This window comes from Cebus imitator, unplaced genomic scaffold (genome assembly GCF_001604975.1).
Source record: "Cebus imitator isolate Cc_AM_T3 unplaced genomic scaffold, Cebus_imitator-1.0 Scaffold51, whole genome shotgun sequence".
Lineage (NCBI taxonomy): Eukaryota > Metazoa > Chordata > Mammalia > Primates > Cebidae > Cebus > Cebus imitator.
In genome coordinates, this window is record NW_016107366.1 from 10,373,837 (window position 1) to 10,389,404 (window position 15,568).

The window sequence follows — 15,568 nt, forward strand, 5'->3', positions numbered from 1 at the left end:
TTTTAGTAGAGACGGGGTTTCACCATGTTGACCAGGATGGTCTCGATCTCTTGACCTTGTGATCCACCTGCCTTGGCCTCCCACAGTGCTGGGATTACAGGCTTGAGCCACCGCGCCCGGCCTATTTGTATTTTTAAAAAGCTCTCCAAGTGATTCTGATTTGGGAACTACTGCTGGCCTGATTATCAGGGTGAAGATACAGCAAATATCACCAAACAGGATGAGTGATATATTTGTCAGAGGGATAAGAGACACGCAATGTTTTAATGTGAGAGAAAAAGGAATGAGTATAGTTTTTAAAAATATGGTAATGGGTGAGTTTAGAAAACAACAACAACAAAAAGAAAAAATATAACAGTATACATGCATATATTCACCAATCTCTGATCAAAGTTTGAGATGTCATATTTAAAGAACTAGATGAGTGTATGGATGTGACTTAAATCAGAATCACCCAGTAGGATTCAAAAGAAAATAGAGATTCCCAGCCAGGCATGGTGGGTCATGCCTATAATCCCACCACTGTGAGAGGCTGAAGCAGGCAGATTACTTGAAGTTAGGAGTTTGAGACCAGCCTGGCCAACATGGCAAAACTCAGTCTCTACTAAAAATACAAAAATAAGCTGAGTGTGTTGGCAGGCACCTGTAATTCCAGCTACATGGAAGGCTGAGGTAGGAGAATCACTAGAACCTAGGAGGCAGAGGTTGCAGTCAGTTGAGATAGCACCTGGGTGACAGGCTGGGTGAAACTGTCAAAAAACAAGAATAACAACAACAACAACAACAAAAAAAAAAAAACAAAAAAAGACCTGTATCAAAAAAAAATACAGATTCCTGAGTTCCTCCCAGAACTACTTTATCAGAATCTCTATGGACAGGGTCTATACGTTTTTTTTTTTTTCCAATTCCCTAGATGATTCTGAAGGTAACCCACGTTTGGGAACCCAGAACTCAACTTTTCATGTCTTTGGATTTCCACACTCTAATGATCAGAACCAAAGTGAACTTTTCCTCAAGTATACAAGCTCAAGAAGAGGAACTCTTAAATCTTAAAAGGTATCATAATATCAAGTATCACCCTAAGAATCAAAATGCTAATTAGTGAAATGCAACCACAGTGCTCTCATTAATAAGGCTGAATTTTATCACAGTTCTATGAACAAAGACATTACTTTTGCTTGTATTATTTTTTTAATTAATTAATTATTTTTTTATTTTTATTTTTATTTATTTTATTTTTTTTTTTGAGACGGAGTTTCGCTCTTGTTACCCAGGCTGGAGTGCAATGGCGCGATCTCGGCTCACCGCAACCTCCGCCTCCTGGGTTCAGGCAATTCTCCTGCCTCAGCCTCCTGAGTAGCTGGGATTACAGGCACGCGCCACCATGCCCAGCTAATTTGTTTTGTATTTTTAGTAGAGAAGGGGTTTCACCGTCTTAGCTACAATGGTCTCAATCTCCTGATTGTGTGATCTGCCCACCTTGGCCTCCCAAAGTGCTGGGATTACAGGCTTGAGCCACCGTGCCCGGCCTATTTTTTTATTTTTTAAGACAGGGTTTCATTGTGTTAGTCAGGCTGGTCTTGAACTCCCGACCTCAGGTGATCCGCCCGCTTTGGCCTCCAAAGTGCTTGGATTACAGGTGTGAGCCACCACGCCCGGCCTGCTTGTATTTTTCATCAGCAGTAAAAACCATTGAATGATGATTAGATCTCATCAAGACTGCTCTGGATCCTTCAATACTCAAGAACCACTGAACTAACTGAATGCTGTAAGGACCCTTATAACTCAAATACTGGAGAATTCTAGTTAGCCAGGTCACTGTTCTTTTCAGTCCTTGATCTCTCCATTGAGGCTGAAGATTTCTAAATTCAAGTCTCAGCTTGCAACTTACCTCTTCTGAAGAGCTCATTTTGCTGCCTGTTAATCCTGGAACCATTGGATTCATCAGATGGACCCGTTTTGAATAGCCAAGTGCAGGGAGGTACTGAGAGATTAGAGAAATACACAAAAGTAGCTATTAGTCTAAGTTCCTGCTCAGTGCCCTGATCTCATCTAAATTGGCTAGCAAATGAACAGTTGATATATTGCTTCCAATTCTTTTTTTTTTTTTTTGAGACAGAGTTTTGCTCTTGTCGCCCAGGCTGGAGGGCAATGGAATGACCTCGGTTCACTGCAACCTCCACCTCCAGGTTCAAGCGATTCTCCTAACACAGCCTCCTGAGTAGCCGAGATTACAGGTGCCCGCCACCACGCCTGGTTAATGTTTGTATTTTTAGTAGAGACAGGGTGTTGCCATGTTGGCCAGGCTAGTCTTGAACTCCTCACCTCAGGTGATCCACCATCTCAGCCTCCCAGAGTGCTGGGATTACAGGCGTGAGCCACTGCACCCGACCCTGTTTCTAGTCTTTCTATACTGAATATGTAGTTTTCGACAGTGATTGTAATTCAAGTAAAGTTTTTTCCCCCTACTCCTTTTCTGTCAGTATTACATTGTGAGGCTATTGGACTTAATGTCACCATAAACAACAGTAAAAGCTGAAAATACATAAAACAGGGCAGCAAATCTTGAGTGAAGGGAAGTAAGGTGACTACACACTTGCCTTGGCTTTCTCACTGAGGGTATTTTTTGGCAAACCAAGTGCTGAGAAAAAGAGACCAAGTAGAGGAAACAGCTATTAGAGTTCAGAGCTGCAGGAGGCTAGGGATTGGGGGCTCACTGCAACCTCTGCCTCCCGGGTTCAAGCAATTCTCTTGCCTCAGCCTCCAGAGTAGCTGGGACTACAGGTATGTGCCACCACCCCTGGCTAATTTTTGTATTTTTAGTAGAGATGGGGTTTCACCATGTTGGTCAGGCTGGTCTCGAATTCCTGACCTCATGATCTGCCCGCCTCAGCCTCTCAAAGTGCTGAGATTACAGATGTGAGCCACCACGCCTGGCCAATACTGGATTTAACAGAAGACAGGATTAATAAACTTGAAGAAAGGTCAATAGAAAATATCCAAACTAAAGCACAGAGGTAACAAAGAAAGGAAAACAATAGAACAGAATATGAGACATGAGTTTTTTAACCCATGTGTAGCTAAACTCTGAGAGGGAGAACAAGAGAGAAGCAGTATTTGAAGAAATCATGGCTGAGAATTTCCCAAATTTGATGAAAACAAATCCACCAATTCAAGAAGCTCAGCGAAATCTAAGCAGAATAAATACAAAGAAAACTATAGCTGAGGCCAGGAAAAGTGGTTCAGGCCTCTAGCACTTTGGGAGGCCAAGGCAGGAGGATCATGAGGTCAGGAGTTTGAGACCAGCCTGGCCAAAACAATGAAACCCCGTCTTTACTAAAAATATAAAAATTAGCTGGGCGTGGTGGTGGGCACTTGTAATCCCAGTTACTCAGGAGGCTGAGACAGGAGAATCATTTGAACCTGGGAGGTGGAGGTTGCAGTGAGCCAAGATTGCACCATTGTACTCCAGCCTGGGCGACAGAATAAGACTCTGTCTCAAAAAAAGAAAAAAAAAAAAAAGAAAAGAAAAGAAAACTATAGCTGAAAACATCATAGTTGGGGAGGCAAAGAACTTCACATGTGTAATCCCTGCAATTTGGGAGGCCAAGGCAGGCGAATCATTTAAGCTTAGGAGTTTGAGATCAGCCTGGCCAACATGGTGAAACTCAATCTCCAAAAACAAAATTAGCTAGGCGGCATGGTGGCACATGCCTTTAGTCCCAGCTACTTGGGAGACTGAGGTGGGAGGATCACCTGAGCCCAGGAAGTTAAAGCTGCAGTGAGCCAAGACCGCTCCAGCCTAGGCAGTACAAGCAAGACCCTATCTCAAAGAAACCAACAACAAAAACATCATAGTCAAATTGCTGAAAATCAGAGACAAAGAAAAAAGTCTTAAAAGCATCAGAGAAAAAACATATTGTCTGTAAAGGAGAAACAATAATACTTAGAAGTGACTTTTCAGTGGAAACTGTGGAAGCCAGAAGGCAGTGCAATGATTCTTTAAAAGTGCTAAAAGAGGCTGAGCATGGTGGCTCATGCCTATAATACCAGCAGTTTGGAAGGCCAAGGCAGGTGGATCATGAGATCAGGAGATCGAGACCACCCTAGCTAACATGGTGAAACCCTGTCTCTACTCAAAATACAAAAAAAACTTGCTGGGCATGGTGGCACACACCTGTAATCCCAGCTACTCGGGAGGCTGAGGCAGGAGAATCGCTTTAATCGGGAGGTGGAGGTTGCAGTGAGCTGAGATCACACCACCGTACTCCAGACTGGGTGACAGAGCAATGACTCCATAAAAAAAAAAAAAAAAAAAAAAAAAAAAAAGGGGGCTAAAAGAAAAATAATTGCAAAAGTCAAATTTCATACCCATTAAAAGAAACAGAAGGATGTTTTCAGATAAAAGAAAGCTGAAAGAACTACAAACACAAAATACTAAGCGGGGGCTCCTTAGGTTGCGGGAAAATGAACTCACACAGAAGCACAGAACTGCAGGCAAGAATCAAGAGTATCAGAAAGGGGAAGCAGAGGTAGATATAGATGAAAAGTGACTTTAAAAAGCAATTATAGGCCGGGAGCAGTGGCTCACGCCTATAATCCCAGAGCTTTGGGAGGCCAAGGTGGATGGAAGGTCAGAAGTTCGAGATCAGCCTGGCCAACATGGTGAAGCCCCATCCCTACTAAAAATGCAAAAATTCGCCGAGCATGGGCCTGTAATCCCAGCTACTCAGGAGGCTGAGGCAGGAGAATTGCTTGAACCTGGGAGGCAGAAGTTGTAGTGAGTTCAGATTGAGCCATTGCATTCCAGCCAGTGCAACAAGAGTACAACTACGTCTCAAAAAAAAAAAAAAAAAAAAAAAAAATATATATATATATATATATATATATATATATATGATGTAAGCATTTCTGCATTCATTAAATATATCAAAAAACTAAGCTGGGCCAGGTGCAGTGGCTCACGCCTGTATTCCCAGCACTTTGGGAGGTTCAGGCGAGCAGATCACAAGGTCAAGACATTGAGACCATCCTGGCCAACATGATGAAACCCCATCTCTACTAAAAATACAAAAATTAGGCCGGGCGCGGTGGCTCACACCTGTAATCCCAGCACTTTGGGAGGCCAAGGCGGGTGGATCACGAGGTCAAGGGATAGAGACCATTCTCACCATGATGAAACCCTGTCTCTACTAAAAATACAAAAATTAGCTGGGTGTGGTGTCACGTGCCTGTGGTCCCAGCTACTCGGGAGGCTGAGGCAGAAGAATCGCTTGAACCCAGGAGGCGAAGGTTGCAGTGAGCCGAGATTGTGCCACTGCACTCCAGCCTGGTGACAGAGCAAGACTCCGTCTCAAAAACAACAACAACAACAACAAAATTAGCTGGGCATGGTGGCATATGCCTGTAGTCCCAGCTAGTCAGGAGGCTGAAGCAGGAGAGTCCCTTGAACCCAGGAATTGGAGGCTGCAGTGAGCCAAGATCGTGCCATTTTGCTCCAGCCTGGTGAAAGAGCAAGACTCCATCTCAAAAAAACAAACAACAACAAAAACAAACAAAACAAAACTAAGCCGGGCACAGTAGCTTGTGCCTGTAATCCCAGCACTTTGGGAGGACAAGGCAGGAGGACTGCTTGAGCCCGGGCGTTTAAGACCTGCCTGGGCAACATAAGGAGGCCTCATCTCTACAAGTAATTTTAAAACTAGCTGAGTGTTGTGGTATGCACCTGTGGTCCCGCTACTTGGGAGGCTGATGTGGGAGAATTGCTTTAGCCCAGGCTGTGGAGCCTGTGATGAGCTGTGACCGCACTACTGCACTCTGGCCTGGGCAACAAAAAAAGACAAGAAAAAGAAAAAGATGCAGGGAAATGCGAACCAAATGCTCTGTGAAAGGACAGTAGTTCCAACTGGTAATGTCTCTCCTTGGAAACTGGGCTACTAGGAAAGAAGTAAATCCAACAGGTGTGGGAGCAGCTTCCTGGGTGGTCACCAGGCACATGGGCTTTGGAGTTTGAAAAATCTGGGTACTAATAATTACTGCTTGGTTACTAACTGTGTGATATTGGACAACTTTCTTATTCTTCTAGCCTAGTTTTCTCATCTGCAAAACAAGGAGGATATCTACCATACACCGTGACTAATGGGACTGACACATCATCGTTCAATAAACTACAGTTGCATACCTCTGAGGCGCAAGAGAAAAAAAGACAGGAAAGAGGATACTCACCTTCTCTGCAAAGGTGAAAATCTTTCTCTGATCAACGCCTCCAAATTGAGCATCTACTTTTAAATACTCTTCATCCAAAGCCTGTGGAAAGAAACATGTGAAGATCACCATCTATTTTATTTTATTGAGACAGAGTCTCACTCTGTCACCATCACCCAGGCTGGAGTGCAATGGCATGATCTCAGCTTACTGCCACCTCTGCCTCCTGGGTTGAAGCAATTCTCCTGCCTCAGCCTCCCAAGTAGCTGGGATTACAGGCATGTATCACCACGCCCGGCTAATTTTTTGTATTTTAAGCAGAGACAGGTTTTCGCTATGTTACCCAGGCTGGTCTTGACCTTCTGAGCTCAGGTGATCCACCCACCTCAGCCTCCTGAAGTGCTGGGATTACAGGCGTGAGCCACCATGCCCAGCCTAAACTTCTACTTTATTTTTTCTACATAGGTCCAAGAAATCAGAAACTTTAGAAAATTACTAGATTTTTCAGAAGGTAAAGCCAGGGGCCAGGCACGGTGGCTCGCACCTGCAATCCCAGTACTTTGGGAGGCCAAGGCAGGCAGATCACAAGGTTAGGAGAGTTTGAGACCAGCCTAGCCAATATGGTGAAACCCTGTCTCTATTAAAAATACAAAAATTAGCTGGGTGTGGTGGTAGGTGTCTGTAGTCCTAGCTACTCGGGAGGCTGAGGCAGGAGAATTGCTTAAACCCAGGAGGTAGAGGTTGCAGTGAGCCGAGATTATGCCATTGCACTCCAGCCTGGGCGACAGAGCAAGACTCCATCTCCAGAAAAAAAAAGAAGGTGAAGCCAGAAAGAAAATAAATCGCAGTCAGCCTCCTTGAGAGCTGCAAAGACAGTTGCTGAGAGCTTGAGGTAAACATTACTCCATGTGGATGTCATGGGATAAAAAAATGAGTAGAGGCCCTCAGGATATGCAGAATCCTACAGGGAGAGACAGAAGGAAAGAAACTATAGTCATGCCAAAGGCATCCTACTGAATAAGATGGCCTGTGACAAATGACATATAAATAGTATAAAGAAGTCCTGTAAGCACTCAGGAAAAAGGTAAGCCTGAATTAGAAAATAGTGACTGTACATGTGCGGTGGCTCACGCCTGTAATCCCAGCATTTTGGGCTGAGGTGGGCAGGTCACTTGAGCCGAGATGTCTCAACAAAGACAACAAACAAACAAAAATTAAGCGTGACAGTGCGCATTTATAGTCCCAGCTACTCAGAAGGCTGAGGTGGGAGGATCACTTAAGCCCAGAGAGCTCGTAGCTGCAGTAAGCCATGATCATGCTACTGCACTCTAGCCTGGGAGATAGAGCAAGGCTCTGTCTCAAAAAATAAATACAACAGTGATTGCCACTTATGACATGCCAGGCCTGGTGCCAGCTCTGAGATAAATCAGACCCGGACTCTCCCTTCAAGAAGCCCAGTTATCCAGCTGGGGAGAGACATGTAAACAGATCATTTCAACTCAGTTGCTAAGGGCTAACCTAGATGTTCATATAAGGAACAGTGTTGACATAAAAGAAAAAATTATCTCTAATAAGATGGATGTGGGGAAGGCTTCCTAGAATCAGATGGGCTGGGCTTGGTTTTGAAGAACATATAGATGTTTTACACCATGCAGAGGAAACAGAATGTGAGAAGGCACAGAGGTGTGAAGGGTTTAGGAAAATTTTGAGTGATTCAGTCTGCAAAAGTATAAACTTCCAGGGATGTGGGAAGTAGTGACTGATGAGGTTAGAAAAGTAAGGAAATGTCATCATGGGGTGTCTAGTGTTATCTTAGCCAGTGAAAGGTTTTAAGGAGGGGAGAAATATGACCAGCACTGTAGGAAGATCACACCAGTAACAGGGCAGGGTGAGACTGGAGACCCATGGGTTGGAGACAAAGTGAGTAGCTCAAAGTCTACTATGAAAGTCTAGGTGGGAAACGATCAACAAAAGACAATGAGGATGCAGAGCAAGAATGAATTTAAGACATTTTTAAGAAGTAGAACTGATAAAATTTAGTGCATGATTGGCTGAGGGTAAGAGGAAGAAAAGGCTGAATGAACAAGCAGGAACAATCTAGAACAGTATTATCCAAGAGAACATGTGGTGATGAATATGTCTGTGCTGTCCAATATAGTAGCTAACCAAGAATTTGATATATAGCCAGTGTGACTGGAGAACAAAAATTTCCATTTTATTTAATAGCCACATATGACTAGGACCACATTAGACGGTACGGACCTAGTTTTATTTTATTATATTTTTTATTTTAAGACATGGAGTCTCATACACACAGAATAAAAGAGATGGAGTCTTGCTATGTTGCCTAGGCTGGTCTTGAACTCCTGGCCTCAAGTGATCCTCCTGCCTTAGCCTCCCAAGTATCTGGGATTATAGGCATAAACCATGGTGCCCAGCCAATAGCGTAGAACTAGCATGTCTCCAGGATTGATTGATTGATTGATTGATAGATAGATAGATAGATAGATAGACAGACAGATGAATAAACAGATAGATAGGGTCTCACTTGTCACCCAGGCTGGAAGGCAATGGTGTGATCTCAGCTCACTGCAACCTCCACCCCCTGGATTCAAGTGATTCTTCTACCTCTGCCTCAAAAGTAGCTGGGACTACAGGTACATGCCAGCACACCTGGCTAATTTTTTTATTTTTTGGTAAAGATGGGGTTTCACCATGTTAGTCAGGCTGGTCTCGGCCTCCCGAAGTGCTGGGATTACAGACGACAGCCACTGGGCCCAGCTCCAGGTTTAACCTTGGAAAATATCTCTTTGAAGTGACAAGGGAAAACTTTATTTTCTTATATCAAACATTGTAGAGGGCTAGGTGTGTTGGCTCATGCCTGCAATTTCAGCGCTTTGGGAGACTAAGGCAGGAGGATCACTTGAGGCCAGGAGTTCAAGAATAGCCTAGGCAACATAGTGAGACCCTGTCTCTACAAAAAATTTAATTAAAAAAAATTGTACAGATACATAAAGAAAAAGTTAAGTCTAGCCATATTTTCATCCTGCCTTCACAAGGTAACCAGTATCAATAGCTTGGTTTGTATTTTTCTATCCTCCTTACTCCTACAAATATACATGCACACAAAGCAAACAGAAGGATGTTTCTGTTAAACAAAACATGTATTTTGTCTTGTTTAATAGAAATAGGATCATGCCTAAATTTATTTTTATACATCACTCTGAAGTTTATTTTCTTTATTAAGATTATGGTTAAGTGGATTATGCTTTACATAAAGATGTATGAGATGAACAATGTCTTAAAGGACAGATAGGTAGAGAAGGAATTATAATTGAAGAAGTAAAAAAGCATCCCAGGAAGCGGGGGAGGAAGAAGAGAGACACACAGAAAGGCCTATAGGTTGGAGAAGGAAAAGCAAATGTATATATTTAACTGTTGTCAGAAGAGAGAGGTTTGTGTATAGTACAGGCATACCCCAGAGATACTGTGGGTTCAGTTCCAGACAACTACAATAAAGTGAGTCACTTGGATTTTTTTGTTTCTCGGTGCATTTAAAAGTTGTGCTTACACTATACTGTAGTGTATTAAGTGTGCAATAGCATTATGTCTATAAAAACAATGTCCATACTTTAATTTGGTTAAGGTATAGCTAAAAATGCTAACAGTCAGCTGAGCCTTCAGTAAGTCATAATCTTCTTGCTGGTGGAGGGTCTTGCCTCCATGTCTGATGGCTGCTGACTGATCAGGGTGGTGGTTGCTGAAGGCTGCAGTGGCTGTGGCAATTCCTTAAAATAAGACAACAATGAAGTTTGCCACATCAATTGACTCTTCCTTTCATGAAAGATTTATCTGTAGCATGTAATGCTGTTTGATAGTATTTTGTCCAAGTAGAACTTCTTTCAGTACTGGAGTCCATCCTTTCAAACTCTGCTGCTGCTTTATCAACTAAGTTTATGTAATATTCAAAATCCTTTGTTGCCATTTCAACAATGTTCACAGAATCCTCACCAGTAGTTTCCATTTCAAGAAACCACTCTGCTCATCCATAAGAAGCAACTCCTCATCTGTTCAACATTCATGAGATTGTAGTAATTCAGTCCCGTCTTCAGGCTCCACTTCTAATTGTAGTTCTCTTATTATTTTCACCCCATCTGCAGTGACTTCCTTCACTGAAGTCCTGAATCCCTCAAAGTCACCCATGACAGCTGGCTTCCACTTCTTCCAAACTCCTGTTAATATGGATTTAATATGGATATTTTTACTTCCTCCCATGAATCACAAATATTCTTTTTTTTTGAAATGGAGTCTTGTTCTGTCGGTCAGGCTAGAGTGCAGTGGCACAATCTCAGCTCACTGCAACCTCTGCCTCCCAGGTTCAAGCAATTCTCCTGCCTGTCTCCCAAGTTGCTGGGATAATGGGCACCTGCCACCTTGCCCAGCTAACTTTTGTATTTTTAGTAGAGACGCGGTTTCACCATATTGGCCAGGCTGGTATCGAACTCCTGACCTTGAAATCATGCATATTCTTAATAACACCTAGGATGCCAAATCCTTTTCAGAGGTTTTCAATTTACTTTGCCCAGGTCCATCAGAGGAATCAACATCTATGGCAGCTATAGCCTTTTGAAATGTATTTCTTAAATAATAAGACTTGAAAGTCAAAATCACGACTTGATCCATGGGCTGTGGAATGGGTGTTGTGTTAGGAGGCATGAAAAAACATTTAAGGCCAGGCGCGGTGGCTCATGCCTGTAATCCAAGCACTTTGGAGGCCAAGGCGGGTGGATCACTTGAGGTCAGGAGTTCAAGACCAGCCTGACCAACATGGTGGAAAAAAAAAAAGAAAAAAACAAAAAAGAAAAAAACATTTAACTCCTGTACATCTCAAGCTCTACAGAAGCTCTCCATCAGAGCTCTTGGGTGACCAGGTATACTGTTAATGAGCAGTAATATTTTTGACAAGAATCTTTCTTTCTGAGCAGTAGGCCTCAAAAATGGGCTTAAAATGCTCAGTAAATCATACTGTTAATAGATGTGCTGTTATCCAGGCTTTCTTGTTCCATTTATAGAGCACACGCAGAGTAGATTTAGCATAATTCCTTTTTGAGATGGAGTCTCGCTTTGTTACCCAGGCTGGAGTGCAGTGGCATGATCTCTGCTCACTACAACCTCCGCCTCCCAGGTTCAAATGATTCTCCTGTCTCAGCCTCCTGAGTAGCCGGGACTACAGGCACCCACTACCATGCCTGGCTAATTTTTTGTATTTTTAGTAGAGATGGGGTTTCACTATATTGGCCAGGCTGGTCTTGAACTCCTGACCTCAAGTGATCCTCCCACCTTGGCCTCCCAAAGTGCTGGGATTACAGGCTTGAGCCACTGTGCCTGGGGCTATTTTTTTTTTGTAGTTTTAGTAGAGACAGGGTTTTGCCACGTTGGCCAGGCTGGTCTTGAACTCCTTGCCTCAAGAGATGCGTTTGCTTCGGCCTCCCAAAGTCCTGGGATTACAGGTATGAGCCAGCATGCCTGGACTATTTAGCATAATTCTTTTTTTTTTTTTGAGACAAAGTCTCGCTCTTGTCCCCAGGCTGGAGTGCAATCGCACAATCTCGGCTCACTGCAACCTCCGACTCCTGGGTTCAAGTGGATTCTCCAGCCTCAGCCTCCTCAGTAGCTGGGATTACAGGCACCTGACACCACGCTCAGCTAACTTTGTATTTTTAGTAGAGATGGGATTTCACCATGTTTGCCAAACTGGTCTCAAACTCTCCACCTCAGGTGATCCACCCGCCTCAGTCTCCCAAAGTGCTGGGAATAGGTATGAGCCACAGCCCCGGCCTATTTAGCATAATTCCTGTTTTTTTGTTTTGTTTTGTTTGTTTTTTGAGAGGGAATCTTGCTCTGTCATCCAGGCTGGAGTGTAGTGGTGCACTCTTGGCTCACTGCAGCCTCCGCCTTCTGGGTTCCAGTGATTCTCTTCCTCAGCCTCCCAAGTAGCTGAGATTACAGATGTGCACAACCACATCCAGCTAATTTTTGTATTTTTAGTACAGACGGGGTTTCACCATGTCGTCCAGGCTGGTCTCAAATCCCTGGCCTCGTGATTCGCCCACCTCGGCCTCTCAAAGTGCTGGGATTACAGGCATGAGCCACTGCGCCCAGTCTATTTAGCATAATTCTTAAAGGCACTAGGATTTTTGGGATGTAAATGAGTATTGGCTTCAACTGCATTAGCTGCATTAGCTCCTAACAAGAGAGTCAGCCTGTCCTTTGAAGATTTGAAGCCAGGTATTGACTTCTCTCTAGCTATGAAAGTCCTAGATGTCATTTTCTTCCAATAGAAGCCTATTTCATCTACCTTGAAAATCCATTGTTTAGTGTAGCCACCTTCATCAATGATCTTAGCTAGATCTTCTGGATAACTTGCTACAACTTCTAAATCAACGCTTGCTGCTTCACCTTGCACTTTTATGTTATGGAGACAGCTTTTTCCCCTTTAAGGCTCATCAACCAATCTCTGCTAGCTTCAAACTTTTCTTCTGCATCTCCCTCACTTCTCTCAGCCTTCATAAAACTGAAGACAGTTGGGGCCTTTCTCTGGAGTAGGTTCTAGCTGAAGGTAATATTGTGGCTGGTTTGATCTTCTATCCAGACCACTAAAAGTTTCTCTATATCAGTATAGATGAAACTTACATCTGTTGCACTTTCTATTTTTCAGGTGTTCACTGGAGTAGCACGTTGAATTTCCTTCAAGAACTTGCCTTTTGCATTCACAACTTGGGTGTTTGGTACAAGAGGCCCAGCTTTCTGCCTCCCTCGGCTTTTGACATGCATTCCTCACTAAGCTTAATCATTTCTAGTGTGGACTTAAAGAGAGATGGGTGGCTCTCTTTTTTGCCTCAACACTTAGAGGCCATTGTAGAGTTATTAATTAGCCTAATTTCAATATTGTTGTGTCTCAGGAAATAAGGAGGCCAGAAGAGAGTGGAGAAATGGCTGGATGGTAGAGTAGTCAGAACACACACAATGTTCATTAAGTTCATTGTCTAATATGGGCACAGTGTGTGGTGCCCCAAAACAACAACAATATTAACATCAAAGGTCACAGATGGCATATCATCATACAGGTATGATAATAATGAAAACGTTGAACTATTGTGAGAATACCAAAATATGGCACAGAGACACGAAGTGAGCACATACTGTTGGAAAAATGGTGCTGGTGGACTTGCTGGACACAAACCTTCAGTTTGTAAATAATAGTATCTGCGTAGTGCAATAAAGCAAAGCACAATGAGATATGTCTGTCATCAAACCAGAGCAGAAAAGGTCATTGGGCCACTCCATCCTCCTTAAGTACCTGCAATCCGGGGTACAAGAGACCACTCAGCAAAGGGTGCTCCACCTGCTTTACCACCTCAGCTCCAGCCTTCTTGGAATCGTGCTGTGTGACCACGGAGGAGAGTCTGTACACATCTAGTGTGTACTCTCTGAAGAGGAAAGGAAGAGGGGACAGCTATAAACCTGGGCCTAGGCCTCAGTTTCCTAGGGCAATTTAAAGCACATTAATTTACTTCCCTAACCTTAGTGTAACCGGGATCTCAGTTTTAAAAATATTTTTTAATCACTGACTTTCTTGTTCTTCTTTCCCTCCCTTCTAGTATTGCATGCTTACTTAATTACGTTCTTGCTTAAGAAATTCCAGAGAGGAGGGTGAGGATTCAAAAACTACCTATCAGGTATTATGCTGATTACCTGGGTGACAAAATCGTCTGTAAACCAAACCCCGTGACATGTAATTTACTCACGTAACAAACTTGCACATGCATCCCTTGAATCTAAAATAAAAGTTGGAAAAAAAAAAAAAAAAGAAGTTCCAGAGGCTAATCCTAAAACAAACTAGGCATGGTGCCCAGATTGCAGAATCCTCCTGCTCAGAGGGAGTCTCAATTAGTCCGTTATCATGAGTCTGAAGTCAAGATAACACCCGCCATACCTCCCGCTGGGCAATTATGCAAGACAGCCATCAGAACAGAGACACACAGACCCTGCATTCTGCACCACTCCTGCACGTCTCCCATACAAAGTTTCCCTTTAAAAACATTATGGTAAAATTCAGAATTTAAGATGGTACTTTAGAACACTGGTCTACCATCTTCTCCGTTTGTTGGCTCTCTGATTAAACCTGCTTTTCTTCCTACCAACCCTTGTCTCTTGTATCTGGCTTTCAAGTGGCTGGGCAGCTGAACCTGGGTCCAGTTATACCAGGCCATTCAAATACAGCACTGCCTGGTAGCTTCTAAAATGTGACACACCTATCCTCTCATCTAAAATATTACTTTATTTTTATGGTTTTCCTTTTATCTTTTTTTTTTTTTTTTGAGACAGGGTCTCACTCTGTCACCTAGGCTGGCACGCAGTGGTGTGATCACAGCTCATTGCAGCCTCAATCTCCTGGGCTCAGGTGATCCTCCCACCTCAGCCTCCAGAGCAACTGGAACTACAGGCATGTGCCACCGCAACTGGTTAATTTTTCTATTTTTTGTAGAGACTTGGTTTCGCCATATTGCCCAGGATGGTCTGGAACTGCTGGGCTCAAGTGATCTGCCTACCTCTGCCTGTCAATGTGCTAGGGTTACAGATGTGAGCTACAGTACCCGGCTTGCTTTCCTTTTAAAAGAGGGCTTTAATCAGTATTTTTCTTCACTTCTGGAAAATGTTCTGCTGTTATCTCTTGAAATACTGCTTATCTGCCATTCTCCTTCAATCCCTTTATCTGGAATGTCTTTTCAACTGATATCGAAATTTCCCAATCTATTTCTGTTTTTTGTTTGTTTGTTTGTTTTTGAGACAGGATCTTGCTAGGTTGTCCAGGCTGGAGGCTGCAGTGAGCCAAGATTGTGCTTGGGCAACAGAGTGAGATGTTGTCTCCAAAAAACAAACAAACAAAAGTAAACTGAAATATATGTGAGAAATAATGAACAAGACAAGGAATAGGATACCCATCACTCAGTTTTAAAAAAAAGGACCTAGTCAGGCATAGTGGAGCACACCGATAGTCCCAGCTGCCAGAAGCTGAGGCAGGAGGCTTGCTTGAGCCCATGAATTTGAGGTTGTAGTGAGCTCTGATCATGCCACTGCACTTTAGCCTGAGTGACAGAGGTTCTGCCTCAAAAAATAATAAAAATAAAATTTTAAGGCTGGGCGTGGTGGCTCATGCCTATAATCCCAGCACTTTGGGGTCAAGAGATCAAGACCATCCTGGTCAGCATGGTGAAACCCCGTCTCTACTAAAAATACAAAATTTAGCTGGGCATGGTGGCGCACACCTGTAGTCCCAGCTACTCGGGAGGCTGAGGCAGGA

At 43.3% G+C, this 15,568-nt stretch overlaps 1 protein-coding gene across 1 annotated transcript in view; it reads right to left on the reverse strand.

Moving 5' to 3' along the window:
* The window catches only part of YARS1 (tyrosyl-tRNA synthetase 1), a 42,657-nt gene that overhangs the window by 13,853 nt on the left and 13,236 nt on the right, over nt 1–15,568 (reverse strand). Inside the window, exons 4-6 of the mRNA XM_017527960.2 lie at nt 13,565–13,694; nt 6,226–6,306; nt 1,892–1,984 (exon numbers count right to left, since the gene is read on the reverse strand). Of these exons, the coding sequence (XP_017383449.1) occupies nt 1,892–1,984; nt 6,226–6,306; nt 13,565–13,694 (304 nt within the window). The remainder of the gene's footprint in view (nt 1–1,891; nt 1,985–6,225; nt 6,307–13,564; nt 13,695–15,568) is intronic.